Genomic DNA, 27,942 nt, shown 5'->3' with positions numbered 1-27,942 from the left:
TAGTACAGAACAAGTAGCTAGATGGCATCCACAGTGAAATATGTTTATAACAATCACTTATACCCTCAACTCTGACCTCAAAGCCAGTGACACTGCATTGATAAAGAATGGTGTCCATTCTATTATATAGATTTCTGTGTTCTAAAATATGGCACCCTACTGAATTATTCCTAAATGGGAAGTGTGTTACATTATGGTTAAAAAGGTCATTTCAACTGTATGAGCTTCAACTCAGCACTGCTGCAAAAGCTTCTTAGTACTATGAAGCTAGTGATTTTCTTTCCTTTTTATTTTTTTTCTACATTGTAGAACAATAAGGAAGACAAACTATGAAATAATGTAACCAAAAAAAGTTTTAAATATTTTAAATAGCTACCCTTTGCCTTTGACAGCGTTGCATTCTCTCAACCAGCTTTGAGGAATGCTTTTCCAACAAATGCTGAGCACTTGTTGGCTGCTTTTCCTTCACACTGCAGTCAAACTCATCCAAAACCATCTCAATTGGGCTGACATCGGGTGTTCTGATGCAGCACTTCATCACTCTCCTCGCTCAAATAGCACCTAACACAGCCTGGAGGTGTTGGGTCATTGTCACGTTGAAAAACAAATGATAGGCGCAAATGATGGCGTATTGCTGCAAAATGCTGGTACATTGAATACTAAATATATCTGTAACCAAAAAAAAGCACCATCACAACACCTCCATGCTTCATGGTGGGAACCACACACGGAGATCATCCGTTCACCTATTGTCTCTCACAAAGACAGGGCGGTTGGAACCAAATATCTCAAATTTGGACTCGACAGATTTCCACCAGTCGTGTTTCTTGGCCCAAGCATGTCTGTTTCTTTCTTCTTCTCAGCAATTCAACCATGAAGGCCTGATTCATGCAGTCTCCTAATTGAACTCTGAAACATTTGAGGTGCAGTCAACTAATAAACTTATCCTCTGCAGCAGAGGTAACTCTGGATCTTCATTCCGGTCCTCATGAGAGCCAGATTCATCATAGCGCCTAATGGTTTTTGCAACTGCACTTGAAGAAATTTTCCAGACTGACCATGTCTTAAAGTATAATGATGGAATGTTGTTTCTCTTTGCCTATTTTAGCTGTTCTTTACATATGGACTTTGCCCCATTTGGTAAAAGACCAACTTCTGTTTACCCCCCTACCTTGTCAGAACACAACTGATTGGCTCCAATGCATAAAGATATTTCATCAATTAACTTAAGGCACACCCGTTAATTGAATTACATTCCAGGTAACTACCTCATGAAGCTGGTTGAGTGCGCAACGCTGTCAAGGCAAAGCGTAGCTACTTTGAAGAATCTCAACTGGAAAATATATTTGAATTTGTTTTCGTTACTTCATAGTTTGTCTTCACTATTCTATAATGTAGAAATAAACTTGACTGGTACTGTACATTGTAGGTTATACTGCAAACTGCTTAAGGGAGTGTTAGAAAACTTAAATTGTGTGCTAATTTTTGGATGAATTTTATTTATTATAAATCTGAAATTGATGCATCCTAAATTGTGCAAATGTATGACTAAATAGATGGGTTATAATGAGCTGCAAACTCAACATCACAGAGCCAAGCTACAGGTTTATTACATACTAAGAGTGAAGGTTTATACACATTCTTGGTATGATCCATAGCAAAAAACAAAACAAGAACACATTTTTGGGTGGGAAATTAACTCATTTGTGGGATGAAATGGAGTGTCCATGTATAATATGACAGAAGGGACATATCAACAAGCAGGGGAACAAGAGCATTCTCCATTCATCACCTATGAGAACCTAATACTGGTCCATTTATTCCCCTAGTTATTCTACGAGGCTGCTCTAATAACTAGAATCTTAAGCGGTAGTCATCCACAAGAGGTCATCGGTTCTGACCTTAGCCCTTCAGGGATGACATGCCTGCTCTCATGATCTCATCCACCAACAGGATGTTGCTGGCTATTACCGTGCTGTGTACAGAAAAAAAACCGAATCAACATCAGTTTAATCCAAAGGGTCATTGATTCTTAAATCTACAGGGTAATACTGATTTGAGATTTTAAAAAGGGTGTGTTCTTCTTACCATGAATGAAGGAGTTGTTTCTTAACACTGTAGTTATCCCAAACACCAGCTTCTGAAGCGACCATTGGTTCACCTAAAGAAAGGTAATGCGTCAATTTTAATAGTTTTTTTTATTTGACATAGGAAATGGGTATGATGTGAAATAAAGCCATATATATACCCAATTTGAGCATTTAGGAAAAAAGCATTCCATACCAGAGCTCAGGTCCACTCCAACCAGCTGACCACTCTGTTTGTACTCAGTCTGGAGTTTGACCAGGGTCTCCATTGGATCATACCCAGAGTTCTGGGCTAGTACCTGAAGAGAAAGAAACAGTCAATTAGCAGTAGACAGCAAGACTTTTCTTAACTTCTTCGATATAGGGGGCGCTCTTTTAAGTTTTGGATAAAAAAAAAAGTTTCCTGTTTTAATTAAACAAGATATTTTGTCACGAAAAGATGCTCGACTATGCATATAATTGACAGCTTTGGAAAGAAAACTCTGACGTTTCCAAAACTGCAAAGATATTGTCTGTGAGTGCCCCAGAACTAATGCTACAGGCGAAACCAAGATGATATTTCATACAGGAAATGCCCCAGATTTTGAATGCGCTGTGTTCCAGTGTCTCCTTATATGGCTGTGAATGCACCAGGAATGAGCCTACACTTTGTCGTTTCCCCAAGGTGTCTGCAGCATTGTGACGTATTTGTAGGCATATCATTGGAAGATTGACCATAAGAGACTACATTTACCAGGTGTCCGCTTGGGGTCCTCCGTCAAAATGATTGCGCAATCCCCAGCTGCGTCCACTTTTCCATTAGGTTCAGAGGAGAAAGGCAACTGCCACGAATGATTTATCATCGAATATATGTGAAAAACACCTTGAGGATTGATTCTAAACAACGTTTGCCATGTTTCTGTCGATATTATGGAGTTAATTTGGAAAAAAGTTTGGCGTTGTAATGACTGAATTTTCTTTCTTTTTTCTTAGCCAAACGTGATGAACAAAACGGAGCGATTTCTCCTACACAAATAATCTTTTTGGAAAAATTGAACATTTGCTATCTAACTGAGTCTCCTCATTGAAAACAACCAAAGTTCTTCAAAGGTAAATTATTTTATTTGAATGCTTTTCTTGTTTTTGTGAAAATGTTGCCTGCTGAATGCTAGGCTTAATGCTATGCTAGCTATCAATACTCTTACACAAACGCTTGTGTAGCTATGGTTGAAAAGCATATTTTGAAAATCTGAGATGAGTGTTGTTAACAAAAGGCTAAGCTTGTGAGCCAATATATTTATTTCATTTCATTTGCGATTTTCATGAATAGTTAACGTTGCATTATGCTAATGAGCTTGAGGCTATGATTACGCTCCCGGATACGGGATTGCTCGACGTTAAAGGGTTACTTCAGGATTTTGTCAATGAGGCCCTTATGTACTTCCCCAGAGCCAGATGAACTCGTGGATACCATTTTTGTCTCGGTGTCCAGTATAAAGGAAGTTAAGAGGTAGTTTCACAATCCAATGCTTGCTAACACTACTTAAGAATTGCACTAGCTACCAACTTTCTTCAAACTGCACGCAGAAACATAAGTTCATCAGACTCTTGGGAAGTAGAGAAAGGGTCTAATTGTCAAAATCCTAAAGTATCCCTTAATCTAAAAGCTAGATATCCTTAATTGGCAGCGTTATATCAAATCGAATGTCAAAGCATGGAAGGCATTGACAAAGAAAACATTAAACCTTTGTTTTAAGACTCATTACATACCTTAGGGATGATGAGGAGGGCATCCGCGAAAGCCTGCACACCCAGCTGAGCCCGGCCCTTCACTAACAGTTTGTGCTTTATCAGAGCATCATGCACAGCCACCTCAAAGGCCCCGGCCCCTGACACCACGCAGCCTGCAAAGTCAACACTGGGGTCAGTCTCTGAACAACAGCTGATAAGCAGTACTGAAGAGCTCAGTCAGGCACACATTGACAAACACAATAAAGTGATTTGAGGCTAAGTTTGAAGATGTGAATGGATGCTATCTGACCAGACTAATCAACATTCTTTTGGGTCTTGACAGTGGGACGTAATCTGAAATTTGTATGCACTAAAACTAGCTACTTCGAGAGCTGAGGACTATAAGGTTCTATCTGCAAAAATATGATTGAGATAATTGGCTTTAAAGTTCCGAACCCTCATTGGTTTGAATGGTATCAGCAATTCCTATCTTGTATTCTTTTGAACTTAACCACATGAATTGAGGTATTTAAAGGATATACATAAGTAGAGAACATTGAACAGAACAAGGCTATGGCAATAAAATAAGATAAAAAAGCAGATAGAACCTTATAGTCCCAAGCTTGACTTGTATTCACTCCTCTTGAGTAGGTGAGGCACAGGGCAGCACTCACTCTTAGTAAAGAAATGAAAGGATGCTTTTGCATGGAGTCTGACTGCATCCACTACTGACAGAGTGACACAGAATTCATCCATGCCTACAAATCTATTTTAGCAATCAGCATTTACAGAATCAGCCACATCTTGATCAAATCAAAGACTCCCCCACTCAATCTATCATCTTATGGTAAAGCCTAACGGAGCAGGATTCAAATAGTTTCGGATTAATCCTGCCTGGAGTGCCAGATGAACAGGGTTTGAACTTCCATTGCAGCGTTACGTACCGTCCTCGATGGCGTTCTTAACGGCCCTGAGCCCATCCCTGACTGCGTCTTTGATCTGGGTCAGGGTGTGTTTGTTGGGTCCCTTTACCAGCAGGGTCACTGACCGGGGGTTCCCACACTTCTCTATGAATGTGTACTTCTCCTCACCCTGTATGGGGGAGAAACCACTACACATTTAACTTCATGATAAACCACAACATTACATCTTTCACCACCATGATATCTTATACACATTTTTACCAAATCATAGATTTTCATAGTATTGGAAAGAAGGGACAAAGCAAGCTGATAGGCCCCTTTAGTATCCTTACTCAGTGTGGTGAATTTGGACAGTGATTCCACACACACACAACAGGAGGAATTCTGTACCAACTGTTTGGGAAGCAGACTGGTATGGACTATTTATGACTGCTTGTTCTGGTCATGAGGTAAAGAACCAGCATGTTAACTCACCAGTGTGTGTTCATAGACCAGACCAGCCTGGCCCAGGCATTCTGGAGTGAGGTCTTCAAAAGAGTTCATGGCAATACCTCCACAGGCCAGGGTGAGTCTGGGGGGGGAGACCGGGGGCAGACAGGTCAACAAAACAAAGTAAATAATTCAAAAGTAGTAACACAGACACATTGTATTCACTCCCCCATTGAGTAGGTGAGGCACAGGACTGCACTCACATTTGGTAAAGTAGCAGTGAAAATGCTTTCGCATTGTATCGGACTGATTTTACCACTGACAAAAGAGTAACATAATTGGTCCAAGCCTAAGAAGTGTACCTCAGCAAAATGCACTGTTTAAGCTTGTAAACAAACGAGGCAGGCTATATTTATTTTACCTTTCCATGTTCCTCCTCTTGGTCCTACGCAGAGCTACAATGCCCTCTTTGGCCAGAGCATCCAGGGAATATGGGTCAATTCCCTGTGAGGAAAATAGAGTTGGGTTCATTAAATATAATTCCAATCAATGCAACTTTAATATGGTGCAACCCTGAATGTACTGGTCTGCTGAATACATGCGGAGGAGAATGCAGCTCAAAGAAAGCACACAGGGATGTTCATTGTACCGTCATAGTATTGCACGAGTCTTCAAATAATTTCCCTTGAAAGATCACAGTCCACATTTCCAAAGGAATTTCTTCACTGGTGAAAAAAGCAACTTCCTGGTCATACCTTCTGGTTGAGGACCACAAAGCCTTTGTTGTTATCAGCACACACTGCATTCTTGAGCTCGATTATCTTCTTCACACGCTCCTCAATGAACTTCCTCTCAGCAGCCACCAGCTTCTCCCTCTCGCCAGCACTCTTGTAGAAGAAGCCAGAGTTCACCTCGCTGAAAGTAAAGCAGGGGGTTTATGTGAACTGAGTTTATAAACCCATGCATGCTCTTTTCACAAACTGCTGAGGACACTCCATTGGGAAAGTATACAACATAGACGGACACACCACAAGCCCCCTTACTGTAGTAGGTACATCCTATAGTGACTTTCCAATTACCAAAATTCACTGCTGCTTAAAAAGAGCGTTGCCTCATTTCTTAAATGAACTCAACTGCTGTACTTGTATTAACTTCTCCATGCAGTAGGTGAGGCACAAGACAGCACTCACCTTAGTAAAGAAGTGAAAGGATGCTTTTGCATGTTGTCAATGCATCTACTACTGAGAGTAACACAGAATGTGTCCATGCCTACAAATATATTCCAGATAGTAAAAGGCAAAGCTAGCTGCGCCAACATTATACCGACGTTTTCTCATATTCCAAAGAGGCGTTGCAAGTAAGCACAAAGGCATCCTCCACCCGTTTCTTCATGTCAGGATGACGGGCACCGTGGTCCAACACCAGGCCTCGTATCAGCCTAGGGAGGGGACACAAAAGTCACAATGTTGGACAGAATTTGAATGTACTCCGTGTCAGTGACTGTCATCTGAGTGTGTATGAGAGAGATGTACACTCACTGTGTGTCGCTGTCAGTCTTATGCTTCATCTCCATGATCTCCACCATGAACAGGTCAATAGGCTCGTTGGGTCTGTGGATAGCCAGCACAGCATCCACCACAGCCTGCAAAATATCCACAAAGTGAGGGGGTGAAGTTAGATGTACTTATCATTCAATCAGATGACAATCAATTACAGTATTGCTTGATTGAGCTTGTCCACAGAGTGAAAATTTAAAAATCGCAAAAAAAAAAAAAGTGGACTAGTGTCATGCTCGCCCCGGACGCTTGTTCACGTCTGCTAAACGTTCTCCAAAAACCTGTCACTGAAATTCACACTTCTACTCAATACAACACACACATTGAATGGGAGGAAGGAATATACATCAGTGGAGGCTGCTGAAGGGAGGATGGCTCATAATAATGGCTGGAACGGCACAAACGGAAAGGCATCAAACACATAGAAACTAAAGATGCACGATATAATCGGTGAACATATCGAAATCGGACGATATTAGCTACAAATGAGAACATCAGTATCGGCCCGATGTCTAGTTTAATGGCGATGTGCAAAACCGATGTCAAGGTTGATGTGCATACCTATATAATGTATGTAAATGACACTATAGAAAATTTTGTGCAACACGGCATTCCTAACCTAACCCACAATGTCTGCTGTGTGGATCGAGCAGTCATTTGAAAGACAATTTCCGTGAGACAACTCAAAAGGCAAAATCCATAAAAAAACGGCAAGATAATGGAATTCGTTGCCCTTAACAAGCAACCATTTTCTTTCGTGGGTGATGTTGGCCTTCGTGACTGGTCGAGCACCGGTACACACTAACGTTATCAAGTGCGCTATTTTCCAGATTTTGCCCTATCGGAGTACCACAGTAATAGCATCACTGCTATTAGCTTCACAACATACTATGGAACGCCGTTTGGGTCTGCGTGTCAAATTATACACGTCAAACACTATTTGACGCATTAAATAAGTGGTTAATTTGACATGTCAGATGACAGTTCTATTCTAGAATGTTGTGTTCTGAATTTGCACATGCAAGCCAAGCGCCACCACTACCATCAGTAGCACTGCCATACACAAGGTCTTGTGGCATTTTTTGGTTAAACTATCCCCAATTCAATCGAATTGCAACCCTCTGCATGCAGTGCATTCTTCCATCACATGTACAGCTGATTCTCAAGATCTTGCACACTAATGAGATGCTATCGAGCCCACTACACTGTGAGCCAAGGACTGCATGCTCTCTGGTATGTTTTGATTACAATACTGGGTGGGGAGAATATATTTTACGACATACATGATTTTTTGTTGACTAGTAAATAGAAGCCTACAGCAAAGTGTGTTTAAATCATATCTAACTTGTTAACAATTTCTGCTAGTTGCTACCATATGGGTTTTTAGCTAGCTTGAACCTGCTAACTAGGGTGCGTTAATTCACCTGTTTCCATACATGTTTCATTTTAAAACATGTATCTTACAAAGGAGTTGTTTAATCTAACTATTTATCTGTACATGGAATTGTATTTGGGGTCTAAAAAAAAAATGTTTTCCCTTAATTTTTACACGAAAATGCCACAGGCATTATATGATGCGTGGAGACATTTCACTGCAGCTAATGTAGAAGGAAAAGCTGTGTACATTTGCAAATACTGTGCCAAATTATGTGAAGAATGCAACAAAGATGCAGAATCATCTGGCCAAGTGCATAATGTTCCCTCAGCGCTCACAAGAAGCAATCTCTGACAAAAGTCCCTCTACTTCTATTCGAGGTGAAAACTATAAATCAGACACATTATCGATAGCAACAGCTCATGGTTCTCCTGGAATCAGAATGTTTTTTGACCAAATGGAGGAACGTAGTCAGAAATGCTGATGAATGTCTTGCTCGAGCTGTGTATGCAACTGGTTCACCTCTGATGATCACAGGAACTGTGTATTGGAAGAGATTTATGAATGTTCTTCGCCCAGCATACACTCCAACAAGACATGCTTTATCTACTCATTTGCTGGATGCAGAGTTCAACAGAGTTCAAGTGAAGGTCAAGCAAATCATCTCTGATGGGTGGTCGCATGTTTGTGGGCAAGGAATAATTAGCTACATCATCTTCACCCCTCAACCAGTATTCTACAACAGCACAGACACAAGGGACAACAGACACACCGGTCTCTACATTGCAGATGAGTTGAAGGCAGTCATCAATGACCTTGGACACAGAAGGTATTTGCACTAGTGACAGACAATGCTGCATACATGAAGGCTGCTTGGTTTAAAGTGGAGGAGTCCTACCCTCACATCACACCCATTGGCTGTGCGGCTCATGCATTGAATCTGCTCCTCAAGGACATCATGGCACTGAAAACAACGGACACTCTACAAGAGAGCCAAGGAAATTGTTAGGTATGTGAATGGTCATCAAGTTATAGCAGCAACCTACCTCACCAGGAAAAGTAAGAAGAATAAGAAGACCACATTGAAGCTGCCCAGCAACACCCGTTGGGGTGTTGACAGTCTCCTGGAGAGGAAGGAGTCTCTCCGAGAAATGGCCATATCAGTGTGCCGATGTGGACAGCCCCATCAAGAGGATCCTCCTGGATGATATATTTGGGAGAGTGGTAAGCAGACAGAAACCTATTGCAGTAGACATTGCATGGATTGAGGGAGACAATGCCATCCTGTCTGATGTTTAGACTCTGCTTGCAGATGTAAGAGAAGAAATCCGTACTGCCCTGACCACTAACTGTTGCTCCAAGCAGAGGACACTGCAGTTCTGAAATGTATCAAAAAGCATGAAGACGTCTGCCTGAAGCCCATACATGCCGCAGCGTACATGTTGGACCCCAAGCATGCTGGCAAGAGCAGCCTGTATGGTGCAGAGATCAATTTGAGGCTTTTTGAGCTTGACAACGATCCATCCTCAACAAGGTTGGAAAGTGACAGTGAAGATGAGGCCTCAGCATCTGAGGTTCAATAGGTGGACATTGAAGAGGTTCAATGAGAAGGCATGAAAGCCTATCATTTTACTCATGTTCAAAACATTTTTGGGAGATGCGATGGATCATTCAATATTCCCTTTTTGTTGTTCCATAAAATCATCCCATGTGAAGAGTGAACTCATTTAATTAAAAGTTCAATTCTTAACTAAATTGTTTTTATTTCTATTGGAAGGATTTAATCATTTGCAATTATGTCTACCTATGATAAGGTAAAAGGGTTTATGTTTCTGTCGCCATGTGATAAATATATCTAATGCAAAAAACATCTATATTTAAATGGTATTAATATTAATTTGCATACATTTGTTAATTCCCATGGAAAGTTTCCACGTCTGAATAATCCCCAAAATGTGCAGCCCTACCAACCACCATTAATCAGATAAGAACAGTCTTCTGAATTAGATTTATTTTAGATGATATACCTACCTATATAGTTAGCTAGCTAACTATATACAGTGGGGCAAAAAAGTATTTAGTCAGCCACCAATTGTACAAGTTCTCCCACTTAAAAAGATGAGGCCTGTAATTTATCATAGGTACACTTCAACTATGACAGACAAAATGAGAAAAAAAAATCCAGAAAAATCACAGTATTTTTAATGAATTTATTTGCAAATTATGGTGGAAAATAAGTATTTGGTCAATAACAAAAGTTTATTTCAGTACTTTGTTATATACCCTTTGTTGGCAATGACAGAGGTCAAACGTTTTCTGTAAGTCTTCACAAGGTTTTCACACACTGTTGCTGGTACTTTGGCCCATTCCTCCATGCAGATCTCCTCTAGAGCAGTGATGTTTTGGGGCTGTTGCTGGGCAACACAGACTTTCAACACCCTCCAAAGATTTTCTATGGGGTTGAGATCTGGAGACTCGCTAACTCAGCATTCTTTGTCCTCCAAACACAACGAGTTGAGTTTTTACCAAAAAGTTATATTTTGGTTTCATCTAACCATATGACATTCTCCCAATCTTCTTCTGGATCATCCAAATGCTCTCTAGCAAACTTCAGACGGGCCTGGACATGTACTGGCTTAAGCAGGGGGACACGTCTGGCACTGCAGGATTTGAGTCCCTGGCGGCGTATTGTTAGGCTTCATGGTAGGCTTTGTTACTTTGGTCCCAGCTCTCTGCAGGTCATTCACTAGGTCCCCCCGTGTGGTTCTGGGATTTTTGCTCACCGTTCTTGTGATCATTTTGACCCCACAGGGTGAGATCTTGCGTGGAGCCCCAGATCAAGGGAGATTATCAGTGGTCTTGTATGTCTTCCATTTCCTAATAATTGCTCCCACAGTTGATTTCTTCAAACCAAGCTGCTTACCTATTGTAGATTCAGTCTTCCCAGCCTGGTGCAGGTCTACAATTTTGTTTCTGGTGTCCTTTGACAGCTCTTTGGTCTTGGCCATAGTGGAGTTTGGAGCGTGACTGTTTGAGGTTGTGGACAGGTGTCTTTTATACTGATAAACAAGTTCAAACAGGTGCCATTAATACAGGTAACAAGTGGAGGACAGAGGAGCCTCTTAAAGAAGTTACAGGTCTGTGAGAGCCAGACATCTTGCTTGTTTGTAGGTGACCAAATACTTATTTTCCACCATAATTTGAAAATAAATTCATTAAAAATCCTACAATGTGATTTTCTGGATTTTTTTTCCTCATTTTGTCTGTCATAGTTGAAGCGTACCTATGATGAAAATTACAGGCCTCTCATCTTTTTAAGTGGGAGAACTACCACAATTGGTGGCTGACTAAATACTTTTTTGCCCCACTGTAGCTACTGAAACAGATGTCGTTTTGCTATGTTTTTTGGGAAGAACATTGTTTGCATCCATGAGCTAGCTAGCTTTATTATTTTATTTTATGACTAGCACTGCAGGTGCGCGAGACAACTCTACCAGCATCATAGCATACGCATTGATGAATCATTGTGACATGAAATACGATTGATAGCGTAATCAATGTGTAATAACTATGTAAAAAATGTATGAACGTGTTAAATTATTATGTGACGTGCAGTCATATTCGGGTCCTGATTGCGTGTCAAATAACACTATTTGACCATAGACCCAAACTGCATTTTATAGAAATCCTGGTGGAGAATGAAATGACAAAATTAACAACGAAACAGCACAGCAAGTAAGTGAAAGAAATCGGTTTTGATTATGTTTTACTGGTAATGGGGACATATGTAAATGCCAACAAAATAACTTTTTGGTGAGTGTGGTGTGTGTAATCTTTATTTAACTAGACAAGTTAGTTAAGAACAAAATCTTATTTACAATGATGGCCAAACCCAGACGACGCTGGGCCAATTGTGCGCCGCTTTATGGGACTCCCAATCAAGGCCGGATGTGATACAGCCTGGATTCGAACAAAGGACTGTAGTGACGCCTATTGCACTGAGTTGCAGTGCCTTAGACCGCTGCGTCCATGTGTGTGTGATAAGCATTCTAGTACAGTTAAGTGGTTAAAAGGCCGCAAAATCAGCGCATCACTAATAGAAACCATGTGTTTGACACCAATCCACCAAATGCGCTCCAGCCATTACCACGAGCCCGTCCTCCCCTGATAAAGCTGCCACCAACCGCCTGTGATATGCATGCATAATGATCTGCATGTCATTGTGTCAGTAAGGGGAAAACACTGCATGAAACCTTCACTATTCAGTTAACATGCACTCTTAAACACACGCCACTCTCCCACAAACACACATACTCCCAACTTTTAAAACATTACATGCCATCTAGACCAGGCACAGAACTTATGTAGCAGGCAAAACCCCCGAGGACTAACTGTTCAGAATTTTTTTCTTTTTTTGCCTCGGCCCGTTCTCTCTGTTGTCTTTGCCAAGGGATGTTTGATAGGGACCATTTTACAGTTCCTACCACTTCCACTGGATGTCACCAGCCTTTGGAATTTGATTGATGTTATTCATTTGTGCAAAGAAGAAGCACATCCTGGAACAAGGTTGCCCTATTGAGAGTTGTGCAAGATGTGAAAAGGAGCATTGTTTGTTTACTCGCTGTATTGAATACAGATTGCCCCATCTTCAATTTGATCGATTATTTACAATTAAAAATACCTTAAGTTGTATTACAAAAGTAGTTTGAAATATTTTGGCAAAGTTTTGAAATGTTTTAGTGACGTTCTGTTTTTGTAAGCTGTTTTTCTGGATCAAATGTGCTTTATAAATGGACATTTTGGGTATATATGGACAGAATTAAATCGGGGAAAAAATGACCAATTGTGATGTTTATGGGACATATTGGAGTGCCAACAAAAGAAGCTCGTCAAAGGTAATGCATGTTTTATATTTTATTTCAGCGTTTTGTGTAGCGCCTGCAGGTTTGAAATATGCTACCCTCTTTATTGACAGTGCTATCATCAGATAATAGCTTCTTAATGCTTTCGCCGCAAAGCTTTTTAAAATCCGACATGTTGGCTGGATTCACAACGAGTGTAGCTTTAATTGAGTATCTTACATGTGTGATTTAATGAATGTTTGATTTTATATCATTATTTGAATTTGCCACGCTGCATTTTCCCTATTCCCCCCAAGTGAGACGCAAGCGTCCCCTATACCATAAGAAGTTAAATTCACCTAGATTTAAACAAAACTGACTTTATAAACATTTTATCAACAAGTGCCATCGGGTTCCATCAGGTTCTTTAGAACGGTAGGGCTAAAAAAGTCAATAGTATCATATGAAACGTTACTACGGTATTCTAAAATGTTGGTATCATAAGCATCATGACATTTTGGTACTGGTAGACAGTGCAACAGCACCTGACTCAAGTAAATCAGCTAAAATGAATATCATGATGATGATCGTGATGGAGAAGAAGTGTGACATCACTCGGTCCCCCACAGACTGGAGTTACCCATCCCTGCTCTAAGTATCTGAAAGATTTCAAATCGTTTGAACACAGAGCTGGACAAGTGCTTGCTTGACAAGCAATAAAATAATGTAAGCCAGATTCATGAACTCTCCAACCCACCACTCACAACAAACAGTCAAACACACACTCCTACCTCTGTGAGGAGATCAGCCAGCTCAGCATGGACCTTGGTTCTGAGGGAGGTGCGGGCCACGTGGATGAGGGTCTCTCTGTCCATCTCTCTGGTCACCTTCATCTCCTCCAGCACCTCCAGAGCCTTATCCTTGGCTGCCTCAAAACCTTCTGCTATTATCCGTGGGTGGAGACCCTTTTTGGTGAGGGGAAAAAAAAAATCACAAAACCGGTTAGGGGGAAAAGAAACACAGGAATAGGGGGTTAACTAATGGTACTGGGATGCAGATTCTGCAACCTGCTTTAGTTGCACCGATTCTACATTTCTACATTTATCAATTAACTATCACACAACCTTGCTAAAAATGTAATTCTTCATCAAAATCCCTTCTTTCAACAATGAAACTACCAGTGTTGAAAAGGGTATTTCAATGACATGTTGGAGGCTTCTCCCAAGCCAAATCTCACCTCTGACACATACAAGTCTGCTTGTTTCAGGAGCTCCCCAATGATGAGCACATTGGATGTTGTACCGTCACCTGTGATGTCATCCTGTGCCGTAGCCACTTTGGCAATCAAGGATGCTGTCGGATGCTGGATTTGCTGATTGAAGAAAAGACATAAGTGTCAAAGCAAGAATATAAAGCAATCTATCTCACACTTAGTAAGGTTACAGCTGTTAGATGAAATGTACTAGTCTGTTGAATACATGTGGAGGAGAATGCAACTCCTCCAATACAGAGGTTACAGACCTAACTTTACTCTAGCACAGAGTAAAATCCAGGGGAGATACAAAAGAAGCAGACATGGGTGTTCACTGTGCATCAAACTCATGGGAACATTTTTCTTACCATTTCGTGCAACAAGACATTACCATCTTTGGTCAACTTTATGTCACCAGCCCCTGATACAAGCCTGCAAGTAAGCACACAAAAATAATTTGTTAGAGAGTCATGTTTACATATTTAATACATTACTAGATGCATTGTAGGCTTATGTCTCTAATCATGTGAGTATAGCTAGAAGGCAATAAGACTATTTGTATATAAACTATGATACAGTCAGCTTTTAAGTTAGTCTCTAAAGTAGAGGTCGACCGATTATGATTTTTCAACGCCGATACCGATTATTGGAGGACCAAAAAAGCTGATACCGATTAAAATCAGACAATTTTTTTTGTAATAATGACACTTTCAACAATACTGAATTAACACTTATTTTAACTTAATATAATACACCAATAAAATCAATTTAGCCTAAAGTAAATAATGAAACATGTTCAATTTGGTTTAAATAATACGTTTTGGAGAAGAAAGAAAAAGTGCAATATAAGAAAGCTAACGTTTGAATTCCTTGCTCAGAACATGAGAACATATGAAAGCTGGTGGTTCCTTTTAACATAAGTCTTCAATATTCCCAGGTAAGAAGTTTTAGGTTGTAGTTATTATAGGACTATTTCTCTCTTTACCATCTGTATTTCATTAACCTTTGACTATTGGATGTTCTTATAGGCACTTTAGTATTGCCAGTGTAACAGTATAGCTTCCGTCCCTCTCCTCGCTCCTCCCTGGCCTCGAACCAGCAATACAACGACAATTAGCGGGCGCTAACTAGCTGGCCATTTCACTTCGGTTACACAAGCCTCATCCCGGGAGTTGATAGGCTTGAAGTCATAAAAAGCGCAATGCTTGACGCACAACGAAGAGCTGCTGGCAAAACGCACGAAAGTGCTGTTTGAATGAATGTTTACGCGCCTGCTTCTGCCTACCACCGCTCAATCAGATACTTAGATACTTGTATGCTCTGTCAGATTATATGCAACGCAGGACATGCAAGATAATATCTAGTAATATCAACCATGTGTAGTTAACTAGTGATTATGATTGTTGTTTATAAAATAAGTTTAATACTAGCTAGCAACTTACCTTGGCTTACTGCATTCGCCTAACGGGCAGTCTCCTTGTGGAGTGCAACGAGAGAGAGGCAGGTCGTTATTGCGTTGGTCTCGTTAACTGTAAGGTTGCAAGATTGGAACCCCCGAGCTGACAAGGTGAAAATCTGTCGTTCTGCCTCTGAACAAGGCAGTTAACCCACCGTTCCTAGGCCGTCATTGAAAATAAGAATGTGTTCTTAACTGACTTGCCTAGTTAAATAAAGGTATAACAAATTATAATAATAAAAATACAAAATATTTTTTTAGTATTATCATTTATTTTTTATTGGCAAATCAGCGCCCAAAAATACCTATTTCCAATTGTTATGAAAACTTGAAATCGTCCCTAATTAAATTGGCCATTCCAATTAATCGGTCCAGCTCTAATTGTGACGTTGAACAATAAAGTGGGATTAGAACGTTCAGAAGGTGAGTTGATGCCACAGTGCTCAACAGAACTAATAGGAGCTGGCAGGGTGAAAAAATGCCCTAAAATAAGGCTGTTTTTTTTCATGATTACTTAAACTATGGCAGGCAGCTGGGACATATGGTAATACTATGAAACTGGGCTCCAGCACAGATGCAATGAACTAGTTGTTATTAAGAGAAAAGCGTTACAAATGTCATGTGTCCAGCCTACTAGGGGTTAGATTATGGTGAAAGATAAGCTTCACCCATTTTTAATGTTATATTGTTTTTGTGCATCTGAGCAATGTTCTATCGATTCCCAGGGTCATTTCATGTTTTCATGTGTATCTGAGTTATTGGAGTTCAAGCAGGCAGAAATCCAGCCAGTATGATTTAGCATTGTGATAAGAGTTTGCAAAGCTGTCATGGTGGCAAAGGGTGGCTACCTTTTTAACCTTTTTTTGTTACTACACGATTCCATGTGTCATTTCATAGTTTTGATGTCTTCACTCCATTTCTACAATGTAGAAAATAATTTAAAGATATATTTTTTAAACCCTGGAATGAGTAGGTGCCCAAACTTTTGACTGGTACCGTGTGTGTGATATATATATATAAATTATATATACATATATATTTTTTAATAGTTCCCGCGGCTATGCTCAGACTTTTAGTGACTGTTCTAATGCTAGTGCATTGTTCAATTGTGCTAGTTAGCAACTTCCTTCAAACTGCACGCAGAGACAAACATGGTATCCACGAGTTTAACGTTACCCAACTTTGGAGAAGTAGATAAAGGCCCTCATTACCAAAATCCTGAAGTATCCCTGTAAGGAGTACTATTGTACTAGTAACGGTAGGTTCCTATTAGTACTTATTCGGCGAGCTAAATCAAAACTAACAGTAACGTTAGTTAAAACAAGTATTTTGGTGTTGGCTAGGAAATCCACTATCTAGCAAGCTGAGTTCCTTAGAAACTACTGTCTACAATGGATCTGACAAAAGAAAAATGTTTAATACCATAAATGGCCTACTGGCTGCCAGGCTACCACGATGCTAGCTAAAGCTAGCAGCAGTAGTAGTAGCATGCTAGCTAGCATGACCAGTCGCACTCACATTTTCATTGTTCCTTTTGGTCCCAAATTACTTTTGAGCACATCCTGAAGACCACGCGCAGCGCTGATATTTACTGCAAGAGCGGCTTGAGCACGGGCCACCTCAGCTTTCGGGTTTAATGCCTTTATTGCAGTCATGGTGTAAGCATGAGCTATTCAGTTAATCCACGCTGTATAATTTACAGTAACGGCTAAACTAACAGAGGCCGGTTTCTGGAACTCTCTAGGCTTCACGTGCGGAAATTGACAGTGGTCCCGCCTTACTGTATTTCATTGGCCAGCTGTTAGACGGAAATCCAAGTTACCCTGATTGGTGGAACAACAGTTCACTCAAATATCGAAATAAAGGAGTCAACCTGTTTGTTCACGAGATTCAATTTGGCGCTGAACGGGACATAATACAAATCTGTTCAAACTGAGCTGTTTATAAATGTATGTGATTTATAAATCAATTACAAAGTGCACTCACTGCGCCTTTCTAAGCTCTACCATCATGAGCAACAGCTTTGTATTGCACATGTGTAAAATGAAATGCTATGAGTATGAACATAAAAAGAGATGTCATTGGTCACACTGTCAAAAAGACAATGCAATTGGAGGCGCTATACCGATCGTGGCATGAGGCCACCACTGCGTAGTGGGTAAACTAACGTTACGTAAAAGGAAACAGTAGTGGGCGGTCTCACGTACCGGCTTTCATTTGATTCGCGCAGCTTTCTCTTCCTCACCAGTGAACCTATTGAATGCATCTGGGAAGTCGGACAATACTGAAACCGGGGACAGTGCTATATTAACACTTTAGCAACCAAGAACATTTTACACTAAATTGTTTTCTTATTGAATAAATTAGACTTAGCTTGCAGGTCCAGCACATGCCAATAAATACATGACGAGTACCATTTAACACCATCAAGGACACTTTGTACAGGTAATGCAGATTCATAAATTGTCCTTAAATTGATACATTTATGTAACGCAATTGCATGATTTCAAATGAACTCTATTGTTTTGCTCTGTGATGCCAACCAATACAAATGTATTGCAGTGAAAACGCAATCTGGCAATGGCATTCATTACCTTTTGCGCGCATGCAATTCATTTTTCTCGAGGAGAGTGTTACACAACAGTTCAATTGCGGGATAGTTTTCTCCAAGGGCAGGGTGCTGTTGTGCTCTTTGTTTCTACTGCCAGCGCCTAGAACTAAACGTTGCACCAACAGACTTGGTTATTTCGATTAAATTTTTAACTATAGAAAATGAAAGGTAAAGTTGTTAAATTCAGTGGTGGAAAAAGTACTCAATTGTCATACTTGAGTAAAAGTAAAGATACCTTAATAGAAAAGGACTCAAGTAAATGTCACACAGTACAATCCTAGTTGAGTAAAAGCCTAAACGTATTTGGTTTTAAATATACTTAAGTATCAAAAGTAAATGTAATTGCTAAAATATACTTAAGTGTCAATTAAAAGTTTAAATAATTTCAAATTCCTTATATTAAGCAAAACCAGGCGGCACGATTTTTGTAATTATTTTTTATTTTCGGATAGCCCAGGGCACGCTTCAACGCTCATAATTTACAAACAAGCATGTGTTTGAATCCGCCAGATTAGACGCAGTAGGGATGACCAGGGATGTTCTCTTGATAAATGTGTGAATTAGACCATTTCTGTCCTGCTAAGCATTCAGAATGAAACGAGTACTTTTGGGTGTCAGGAAAAATGTAGGTAGTAAAAAGTACATACTATTCTTCAGGAATGTAGTGAAGTAGAAATGGTAAAGTAATGTACAGATACTCCCCCCCAAAAAACTAATTAAGTAGTACTTTCAAGTATTTTTACTTAAGTACATTACACCACTGGTTAAATCATCAGATTGTTGCACTGCATCTGTTGATCAATCATGTATGGTACAGATACTATGGCATGCTTGAGCTGATCACATTTTATTTTTCATGTTGTCGCCAAATGTTCAGCCTGGTCTCATAGTTAGACATAACATGGTAAATGCAAACTCCGGACACTGAAATCAGTACGGTATGTTATGTTTGGTATGGTTACAAAAGACAGAAGGTTACTTAAGGCAAAAACGAAAGGAGGGTGATTGGTCGGGATGGGTGGGCATTTTAATGTGAATGTCTAGCAACTCAGTTGTGTGTTTGAATCTCATCACAGACAATATTAGCTAATTAGCAACTATACTGAACAAAAATATGAACGCCAAGTGTTGGTCCCATGTTTACTTAGCTGAAATGAATCTACAGGTAGCTAAACACTAACCAACTAGGTTCAAAGTTAGCTAGTTAGCTAACATTAGTCTACAACTAGCAACGCAAATGGCTCTAAGATACGAATACCATTTTTTTCTGACAAAATTAGAAATGTAGTATATCTGAAAATGTAGCTAGCTAGACTCTCTTACCTGAATACATGGATGAACGCTTCTCCGTTTCTGTCACGGATGCCATGGTTGCCCTTAGTTTGAAGATGTAATCCGGAGACCGGAGATATTTTATACAACAACCTTCTGTGTTCTCTTTTTGACTCCCTCCGCATTTGCAATCAAACATCTGAATTTTCTCCATCTCATTAGCTATAATACTCTGCTTCCATGGGGCATTGAGTCCTCCAGAAAGTGGAGAGCTATCTTTAAAAAAAAAGCTGTGTTAGTAAAGATTATCCACTGAGCAGCTCATTATAGACAGAAGCGTGATACATGGCAGACCAATCCAAACTCATCTCTAGGCATGTCCAGCCCATCCATTATCTCATCCAATCATGGCTAGTGGGAAGGTTCATGCCGTTTTCAGTGGCTAAACCAAGTAAGCTCTTAATTTAACAATTGTATTCGTATTTACAAATGGCATACACAGTTGTTATTAAGGCACAAAAAAATCCTCTCCTGTGAAGTAGTGATGTGCAACATATGCCTCGTTTCCTGAAATAAGTCACAAATGTGGTGTTTTGTCACGCAACACAATGCTACAGAGGACTCAAGTTTTGAGGGAGTGTGCAATTGGCATGCTGACTGCAGGAATGTCCACCAGCGCTGTTGCCAGAGAATTGAATGTTAATTTCTCTACCATAAGTCGCCTCCAACGTTGTTTTAGAGAATTTGGCAGTACATCCAACCGGCCTCACAACCGCAGACAACGTGTAACCATGCCAGCCCAGAACCTCCACATCCGGCTTCTTCACCTGCGGGAGGGATCATCTGAGACCAGCCACCCGGACAGCTGATGAAACTGGGGTTTGTACAACTGAAGTATTTCTGCACAAACTGTCAGAAACCGACTCAGGGAAGCTCATCAGCATGCTCATCGTCCTCACCAGGGTCTTGACCTGACTGCAGTTTGTCGTTGTAACTGACTTCAGTGGGAAAATGCTCACCTTCAATGGCCATTGAAACTCTGGAGAAGTGTGCTCTTAACGTATTAATCATGGTTTCAACTACTTGGCAGATGGCAGACAGCATCTTATGGTGTCATGTGGGCAAGTTGTTTGCTGATGTCAACATTGTGAACAGAGTGCCCCATGGTGGAGTTATGGTATGGGCAGGCATAAGCTACGGACAACAAACACAATTCAATTTAATCCATGGCAATTTGAATGCACAGAGATACCGTGAAGAGATCCTGAGGCCCATCGTCATGCCATTCATCCGCCACCATCACCTCATGTTTCGTAATGATAATGTCCCATGTAGCAAGGATCTTTGCACAATTCCTGGAAGCTGAGAATGTCCCAGTTCTTCCATTGCCTGCATATTCACCAGACACATCACCCTTTGAGCATGTTTGGGATGCTCTTGATCGATGTGCATGACAGTGTGCTCCACTTCCAGCCAATATCCAGAAACTTCGCACTGCCATTGAAGAGGAGTTGGACAACATTCCAAACACCACGATCAACAGTCTGATCAACTCTATGTGAAGGAGATGATGATGGTCACACCAGATACTGACTGGTTTTCTGAGCCACGCCCCTACCTCTTTTTAGTATCTGTGACCAACTAAAGCAAATATGTATTCCCAGTCATGTGAAATCCATAGATTAGGGCCTAATGAATTTATTATAATTGACTGATTTCCTTATAAACTGTATTTCAGTAAAATATTTGGAATTGTTGCATGTTGTGTTTATATTTTTGTTCAGTGTACATAGGGGAAGGGTTAGCTAACATGCTAACTTTAACTGAACTCCTAATCCTATCCACTAGCCTAGCTAACGTTAGCAGCCTAGCTAACGTTAGCAGCCTAGCTAACGTTAGCAGCCTAGCTAACGTTAGCAGCCTAGCTAACGTTAGCAGCTTAGCTAACGTTAGCAGCTTAGCTAACGTTAGCAGCTTAGCTAACGTTAGCAGCCTAGTGGTTAGAGCATTGGACTAGTAACCGAAAGGTTGCAAGTTCAACTCCCCGAGCTGACAAGGTACAAATATGTCGTTCTGCCCCTGTTCCTAGGCCTTCATTGAAAATAAGAATTTGTTCTTAACTGACTTGCCTTAAATAAAGGTAAAAAATAAAATAAAAATACGAATTGTATTTTAACAATACGAATTGTAATTCGTAACATATACGAAATAGATTATGGACATCCACAAATTAATACATATCATACTGAGGGAGACGGATTTATGTTGAAATGTTAGCTAAATGTCAAAGAAAGTGTAATTGATTTAGGCATTCAATAATATATATTTTCAGTATCAACCATTGTTATTGCATGCATATTAGTATGCATATAGCACCGAGAGTAGCAACAGTGTAAAAAAAAAGGGGGGGGGGGGCTGGGGGGGACAATGCAAACAGTCCAGGTAGCAATTTGATTAGCTGTTCAGGAATCTTATGGCTTGGGGGTAGAAGCTGTTAAGAAGCCTTTTGGACCTAGACTTGGTGCTCTGGTACCGCTTGCCATGCGGTAACAGAGAGAACAGTCTATGGCTAGGCTGGCTGGAGTCTTTGACAATTTTTAGAGCCTTCCTCTGACACCGCCTGGTATAGAGGTCTTGAATGCCGGGAAGCTTGGCCCCAGTGACGCACTGGGCCGTACACACTCCTCTTTGTAGTGCCTTGCGGTCGGAGGCCGAGCAATTGCCATACCAGGCGGTGATGCAACCATGCTCTTGATGGTGCAGCTGTAGAACTTTTTGAGGATCTGAGGAGCCATGCCAAATCTTGTCAGTCTCCTGAGGGGGAATTGGCATTGTCGTGCCCTCTTCACAACGGTCTTGGTCTGTTTGGACCATGATAGTTCGTTGGTGATGCGGACACCAAGGAACTTAAACCTATAAACCTGCTCCACTACAGCCCCATCGATTAGAATGGGGGTGTGCTCGGTCCTCCTTTTCCTGTAGTCCACAATCATCTCCTTGGTCACGTTGAGTGAGAGGTTGTTATCTTGGCACCACACCGCCAGGTCTCTGACCTCCTCCCTACAAGCTGTCTCATCGTTGACAGTGTTGTGTCATCTGCAAACTTAATGATGGTGTTGGAATCGTGCTTTGCCATGCAGTCATGGGTCAACAGGGAGTACAGGAGGGGACTGAGCACGCACCCCTGAGGGGCCTCCGTGTTGAGGATCAGCGTGGCAGAAGTATTGTTACCTACCCTTACCACCTGGGGGGCGGCCCGTCAGGAAGTCCAGGATCCAGTTGCAGAGGGAGGTGTTTAGTCCCAGGGTCCTTAGCTTCGTGATGAGCTTTGAGGGCACTATGGGGTTGAATGCTGAGCTGTAGTCAATGAATAGCAATTTCACGTAGGTGTTCCTTTTGTCCAGGTGGGAAAGGGCAGTGTGGAGTGTAGTAGAAATTGCATCATCTGTGGTTCTGTTGGAGTGGTATGCAAATTGGAGTGGGTCTAGGGTTTCTGGGATAATGGTGTTGATGTGAGCCATGACCAGCCTTTCAAAGCACTTCATGGCTACAGACGTGAGTGCTACGGGTCGGTAGTCATTTAGGCAGGTTGCTTTGGTGTTCTTGGGCACAGGGACTATGGTGGTCTGCTTGAAACATGTTGGTATTACAGACTCGGTCAGGGACAGGTTGGTCAGCGCATTCTCTGAGTACACGTCTGGCCCTGTGGCCTTGTGAATGTTGACCTGTTTAAAGGTCTTACTCACATCGGCTATGGAGAGTGTGATTACACAGTCGTCCGGAACAGCTGATGCTCTCATGCATGCTTCATGCATGCTCAAGTAGTTAAGGCTTTGCTTTCTCTTCTCATGACCTCTGTAACTGTCTACTATTGATAAATTGAATTACTTGTTATCTGATGCACTTTCAATGTACTGTCCTGTTCAAATAGAAATGACCACTGTCAGTTAAATAATCGATTATGTTTTTGTCTCTCCTGCATGCTTTTGTTTCAGCATAATGACAACTTTATCACAGACAAAGGAAATCTTCCGGAGAGCAGACGCTGTGTGCTTTGATGTTGACAGCACTATTATCAGAGAAGAAGGCATTGATGAGCTAGCCAAATTCTGCGGGGTTGGAGATGCTGTCACAGAAATGTATGTTGTGTAGCAATTCATAATGATTTTAAGATGAAAAGCATGTGCTTTCTTCTCTCGTTTATCTAGGCCCATCTACATTCCCCTCTACATTTCTCTGTGCCATAATTTTCTACATGATATGTTCTAAATGTTTCATTCTCAACATAATTTGTTGAGTACATTGAGTTTCTCTCATTTCAGGACTCACAAGGCCATGGGGGGGTCAGTGACTTTTAAAACCGCTCTGACAGAGCGCCTGTCAATCATCCGATGCTCGAGGGAACAAGTGAACAAACTGATAACTGACCACCCTCCCCAGTTGACGACAGGTATTAAGTAAGTGGTTGCTGATTTCAATTGGTCAATTTTTTTTCCACTCAACACTATTTAATTATTAGCAGAGGCTATTGTAATTTTATCGTCATTCGCACATAAAATGGTTGAACCTCCAGTAGTCTCTTCAAGCTGGGTGTCTAACCTCAAGTTGCACAATTGCCTTTGAAACATGTACTGATTTCTGCATGTTGTAGAATAAATGGACACAATTCCATCCATTATCCAGGGAGCTTGTTGATACTCTGCACCAGCGCAACGTGAAGGTGTTCCTGGTCACTGGCGGTTTCTGCTGTATCGTGGAGCATGTTGCCACTCAACTCAGCATTCCCCTCCATCACGTGTATGCCAACCGCCTCAAGTTCTACTTCAATGGTAAGAGCAGATCAGAGCAGCATCAGAATCACCTCACACTGTTGCAGGGATGAACTGTAGTTGATTACTGTATGATCATTAATGTTTGAATATTATGGGTTATTTTGGTTTGACGACTTGAAGCAAAAACAGGTGGCCATCTTCTCACTCCAGTATCGCTGTACATTTGGTATTGGCACTGACCCTGCATATATAATTATTGTGTTTTCTTTATTATATACAGTACCAGTCAAACGTTTGGACACACCTACTCATGCAAGGGTTTTTCTTTATTTTTATATTTTCTACATTGTAGAATAATAGTGAAGACATCAAAACTCTGAAATAACAAATATGGAATTATGTAGTAACCAAAAACTTGCGAAACAAATGTAAATATATTTGAGGTTCTACAAAGTAGCCACCCTTTGCCTTGATGACAGCTTTGCACACTCTTGGCATTCTCTCAACCAGCTTCACCTGGAATGCTTTTCCAACCATCTTAAAGGAGTTCCCACATATGCTGAGCACTTGTTGGCTGCTTTTCCTTCACTCTGCGGTCCAACTAATCCCAAACCATCTCAATTGGGTTGAGGTCGTGTGATTGTGGAGGCCAGGTCATCTGATACAGCACTCCATCACTCTCCTTATTGGTCAAATAGCCCTTACACAGCCTGGAGGTGTGTTGTGTCATTGTGCTGTTGAAAAACAAATGATAGTTCTTCTAAGTGCAAATCAGATGGGATGGTGTATCGCTGCAGAATGCTGTGGTAGCCATTCTGGTTAAGTGTGCCTTGAATTCAAAATAAATCACAGTCAGTGAAACCAGCAAAGCACCCACACACCGTCACACCTCCTCCATGCTTCACAGTGGGAGAGATCATCCGTTCACCTACTCTGCGTCTCACAAAGACACGCTGTTGGAACCATAAATCTCAAATTTGGACTCATCAGACCAAAGGACAGATTTCCACCAGTCTAATGTCCATTGCTTGTGGTTTTTGGCCCAAGCAAGTCTCTTCTTTTTATTGGTGTCCTTTAGTAGTGGTTTCTTGGCAATTTGACCATGAAGGCCTGATTCACACAGTCTCCTCTGAACAGTTGATGTTGAGATGTGTCTATTACTTGAACTCTGTGAAGCATTTATTTGGACTGCAATTTCTGAGGCAGGTATCTCTAATGAACTTATTCTCTGCAGCTGAGGTAACTCTGGGTCTTCCTTTCCCGTGGCAGTCCTCGTGAGAGCCAGTTTCATCATAGTGCTTAATGGTTTTTGCGACTGCACTTGTAGAAACTTTCAAAGTTCTTGACATTTTCCATATTGACTGACCTTCATGTCTTAAAGTAATTATGGACTGTTGTTTCTCTTTGCTTATTTGAGCTGTTCCTGCCATAAAATGGACTTGGTCTTTTACCAAATAGGGCTACCTTCTGTATACCACCCCTACATTGTCACAACACAACTGATTGGCTCAAATCCATTAAGAAGGAAATAAATTCCACAAATTAACTTTTAGCAAGGCACACCTGTTAATTGAAATTCATTCCAAGTGGCTACCACATGAAACTGGTTGAGAGAATGCCAAGAGTGTGCAAAACTGTCATCAAGGCAAAGGGTAGCTACTTTGAATAATCTAAAATTATAACATATATTTTCATGTTTAACACTTTTTGGGTTATGTGTTATTTCAGTGTTGATGTCTTCACTATTATTCTACAATGTAGAAATTTTGAAAAATAAAGAAAAACCCTTGAATGAGTAGGTGTCCAAAATTTTAACTGGTCTGTGTATTTTTTATTTGCATTAGTTATACTATTTTGATATTGATTACTGCACTGTTGGGTAGCGCTTGCAAGTGAAGCATTTTACTGTACTTAATAAAACTTGAACTGAACTTCAGAGGGCTGGTTTCAGCCAAGCAAGCAGTAGATTGGCCTCTACAGGGAGGAATTCTTTACTAATTCAAACCATAATATTTTCCTCCTAGGTGAGTATGCTGGCTTTGATGAGACCCAGCCCACATCTGAGAGTAATGGGAAGGGGAAGGTGATCAGCATGCTCAAGGAGAAGCACGGCTTCAAGAACGTGGTGATGATTGGCGATGGAGCCACAGACCTGGAGGCCTGTCCCCCTGCAGTAAGTGTTTTGTCAATACACTTAAAGACAGGTGACAAGCTTATATTTAAAGCTGTTATTTATGTAATCTCCGGCTGTCTGTCATAGAATACTTCATTATCCATCTTGAGAAGGAAATGTGTATATTTGTCTCTGCTCCCAACACTCCTAGACACCACAGAAACACACACAACACATTTTTGGGGGAGCAGTGTTAACAGCAGAGCAGAGCAGTGCCTGTGGAGGAGTTAATTATTAATTGCCTTTTTCAAAGACACAATTACAGGGGTGTATTCACTAGGAACCAAACAGAAGTAAACGGAACGAACCGACCTGAATTTGTCCAATAGAAACTCAAGTTTGCATTGCAAAACGTTTTGTTATGGTCTGCGACTAATGAATACACCCCAGTACCAGATTGTCAGGTGTTAAAGGCAGCTATAATGTAAAGTAGCACTGGAATAATGGACACTGGTTGCCTTTTAAGCAATTTTCCTCAGCACACTTTTGTTTTTCAGAATGCATTCATTGGATTTGGTGGAAATGTGGTCAGGCAGCAAGTAAAGGAGAAAAGTTTGTGGTACGTCACAAGTTTTGGAGAGCTGCTACAAGAACTGGAGAAGATTTAACAAAGAAATACTATACAAACCTGAAACCTCTTACAACTAGTGTTACTAATGCTAACATCAGTGTTTTATTTTCACCTAATGGTGTGTCTTATGGTTTTATCCAATGCACACTTTTTTTCTTCCAGTCAATAATTTAAAAAATAATGTTTTAATTAAAATGTTTCCACAACAATAGTGTCTTCTTGGGTTTGACCCTTAATTTTTCTACTAGAGAATATAATTCAGGTTAACCAAATGTTATTATTTTTGGAGGGATTGGAGTCAATTCCATTTCAATTCAGCATTTGTTTAATTCGGGAATTGAATTGACCCCAATCCTGGATGTTTTAAACTGCACTTTTGTGGTTTTGTCCTCATTTCAATGTTTTAGTGGTCAGGAAAATACAACTACTGCATTGTACAATATGTGCCATCAAATGTGCATTTATAGATGTTTTAATTTTGCTATTGACACTAATAGTAAAAGTGTAAAATGCAGTTCTGAGTGTGCGTGGTCATTTAATTGCTTGTTTTCTTTGTGTCAGACTCATGGTACCATCCACTAAACAATGACAAACACATCCATATTGTACTGGCTAGCGCACAGTCTGGCAACAAAGGGCAGCAGTTTCCACAGTTACCAGTTTCTCTTTGAATAACTTTGTGCTGACAATTCTTGCCACCTTTCATAAATACCCTGTAAATCAGGGGATAAAACTAGTATGAGGCATGCTACTATCAACCCTTAAACATATTTTAAAATCATAACGAGTAGCAGCATAACTCCACAATTAAACTTTAATTTCAGTACATTGGTAGTTGCACCTGGGCACAGAAATGTTCCATGATAATATTAGACTTGTGGTTTAACGCAGAACAGATGATTCATTATGCCTAA

At 40.6% G+C, this 27,942-nt stretch overlaps 2 protein-coding genes and 2 non-coding genes across 4 annotated transcripts; 1 reads left to right on the top strand and 3 right to left on the bottom strand.

Annotated features, from left to right (window-relative positions):
• Positions 1-1,585: 1,585 nt before the first annotated feature.
• On the bottom strand, positions 1,586-17,390 carry LOC135546410 (T-complex protein 1 subunit zeta-like). Its single transcript, XM_064974820.1, has 14 exons — positions 17,148-17,390; positions 14,542-14,605; positions 14,159-14,293; positions 13,713-13,886; positions 6,688-6,791; positions 6,477-6,587; positions 5,905-6,064; positions 5,571-5,653; positions 5,195-5,291; positions 4,742-4,889; positions 3,837-3,970; positions 2,284-2,386; positions 2,089-2,161; positions 1,586-1,975 (listed from the first exon to the last, which is right to left on the bottom strand). Exons 1-14 carry the CDS (start codon positions 17,282-17,284, stop codon positions 1,903-1,905), a joined length of 1,596 nt encoding a protein of 531 aa, XP_064830892.1. The 5' UTR covers positions 17,285-17,390; the 3' UTR covers positions 1,586-1,902.
• Positions 4,424-4,555, bottom strand: LOC135546758 (small nucleolar RNA SNORA15). The gene has a single exon (XR_010456619.1). It is a non-coding gene; the product is annotated as a small nucleolar RNA SNORA15 (small nucleolar RNA).
• Positions 14,377-14,515, bottom strand: LOC135546759 (small nucleolar RNA SNORA22). The gene has a single exon (XR_010456620.1). It is a non-coding gene; the product is annotated as a small nucleolar RNA SNORA22 (small nucleolar RNA).
• Positions 17,391-17,860: 470 nt separating the features above from the next.
• On the top strand, positions 17,861-27,542 carry LOC135546409 (phosphoserine phosphatase-like). The gene is made up of 6 exons (XM_064974819.1): positions 17,861-18,074; positions 23,508-23,651; positions 23,835-23,969; positions 24,196-24,341; positions 26,309-26,457; positions 26,955-27,542. Exons 2-6 carry the CDS (start codon positions 23,512-23,514, stop codon positions 27,063-27,065), a joined length of 681 nt encoding a protein of 226 aa, XP_064830891.1. The 5' UTR covers positions 17,861-18,074; positions 23,508-23,511; the 3' UTR covers positions 27,066-27,542.
• Positions 27,543-27,942: the final 400 nt, after the last annotated feature.

This window comes from Oncorhynchus masou, chromosome 9 (genome assembly GCF_036934945.1).
Source record: "Oncorhynchus masou masou isolate Uvic2021 chromosome 9, UVic_Omas_1.1, whole genome shotgun sequence".
Taxonomy (NCBI): domain Eukaryota; kingdom Metazoa; phylum Chordata; class Actinopteri; order Salmoniformes; family Salmonidae; genus Oncorhynchus; species Oncorhynchus masou.
The sequence above is the reverse complement of the archived record's forward strand: the minus strand, read 5'-3'. Positions and strand labels throughout refer to the sequence as shown.

Coding starts and splice junctions, on each gene's coding strand:
- LOC135546409 (XM_064974819.1), top strand. CDS start 23,512: ATGACAACTTTATCACAGACAAAGGAAATCTTCCGGAGAGCAGACGCT. Junction 23,970..24,195: donor CAGTTGACGACAGGTATTAA/GTAAGTGGTTGC, acceptor TCCATTATCCAG/GGAGCTTGTTGATACTCTGC. Junction 24,342..26,308: donor CCTCAAGTTCTACTTCAATG/GTAAGAGCAGAT, acceptor TTTTCCTCCTAG/GTGAGTATGCTGGCTTTGAT.
- LOC135546410 (XM_064974820.1), bottom strand. CDS start 17,284: ATGACTGCAATAAAGGCATTAAACCCGAAAGCTGAGGTGGCCCGTGCT. Junction 3,971..4,741: donor TAAGAACGCCATCGAGGACG/GTACGTAACGCT, acceptor TTGACTTTGCAG/GCTGCGTGGTGTCAGGGGCC. Junction 1,976..2,088: donor AAACAACTCCTTCATTCATG/GTAAGAAGAACA, acceptor TTCTGTACACAG/CACGGTAATAGCCAGCAACA.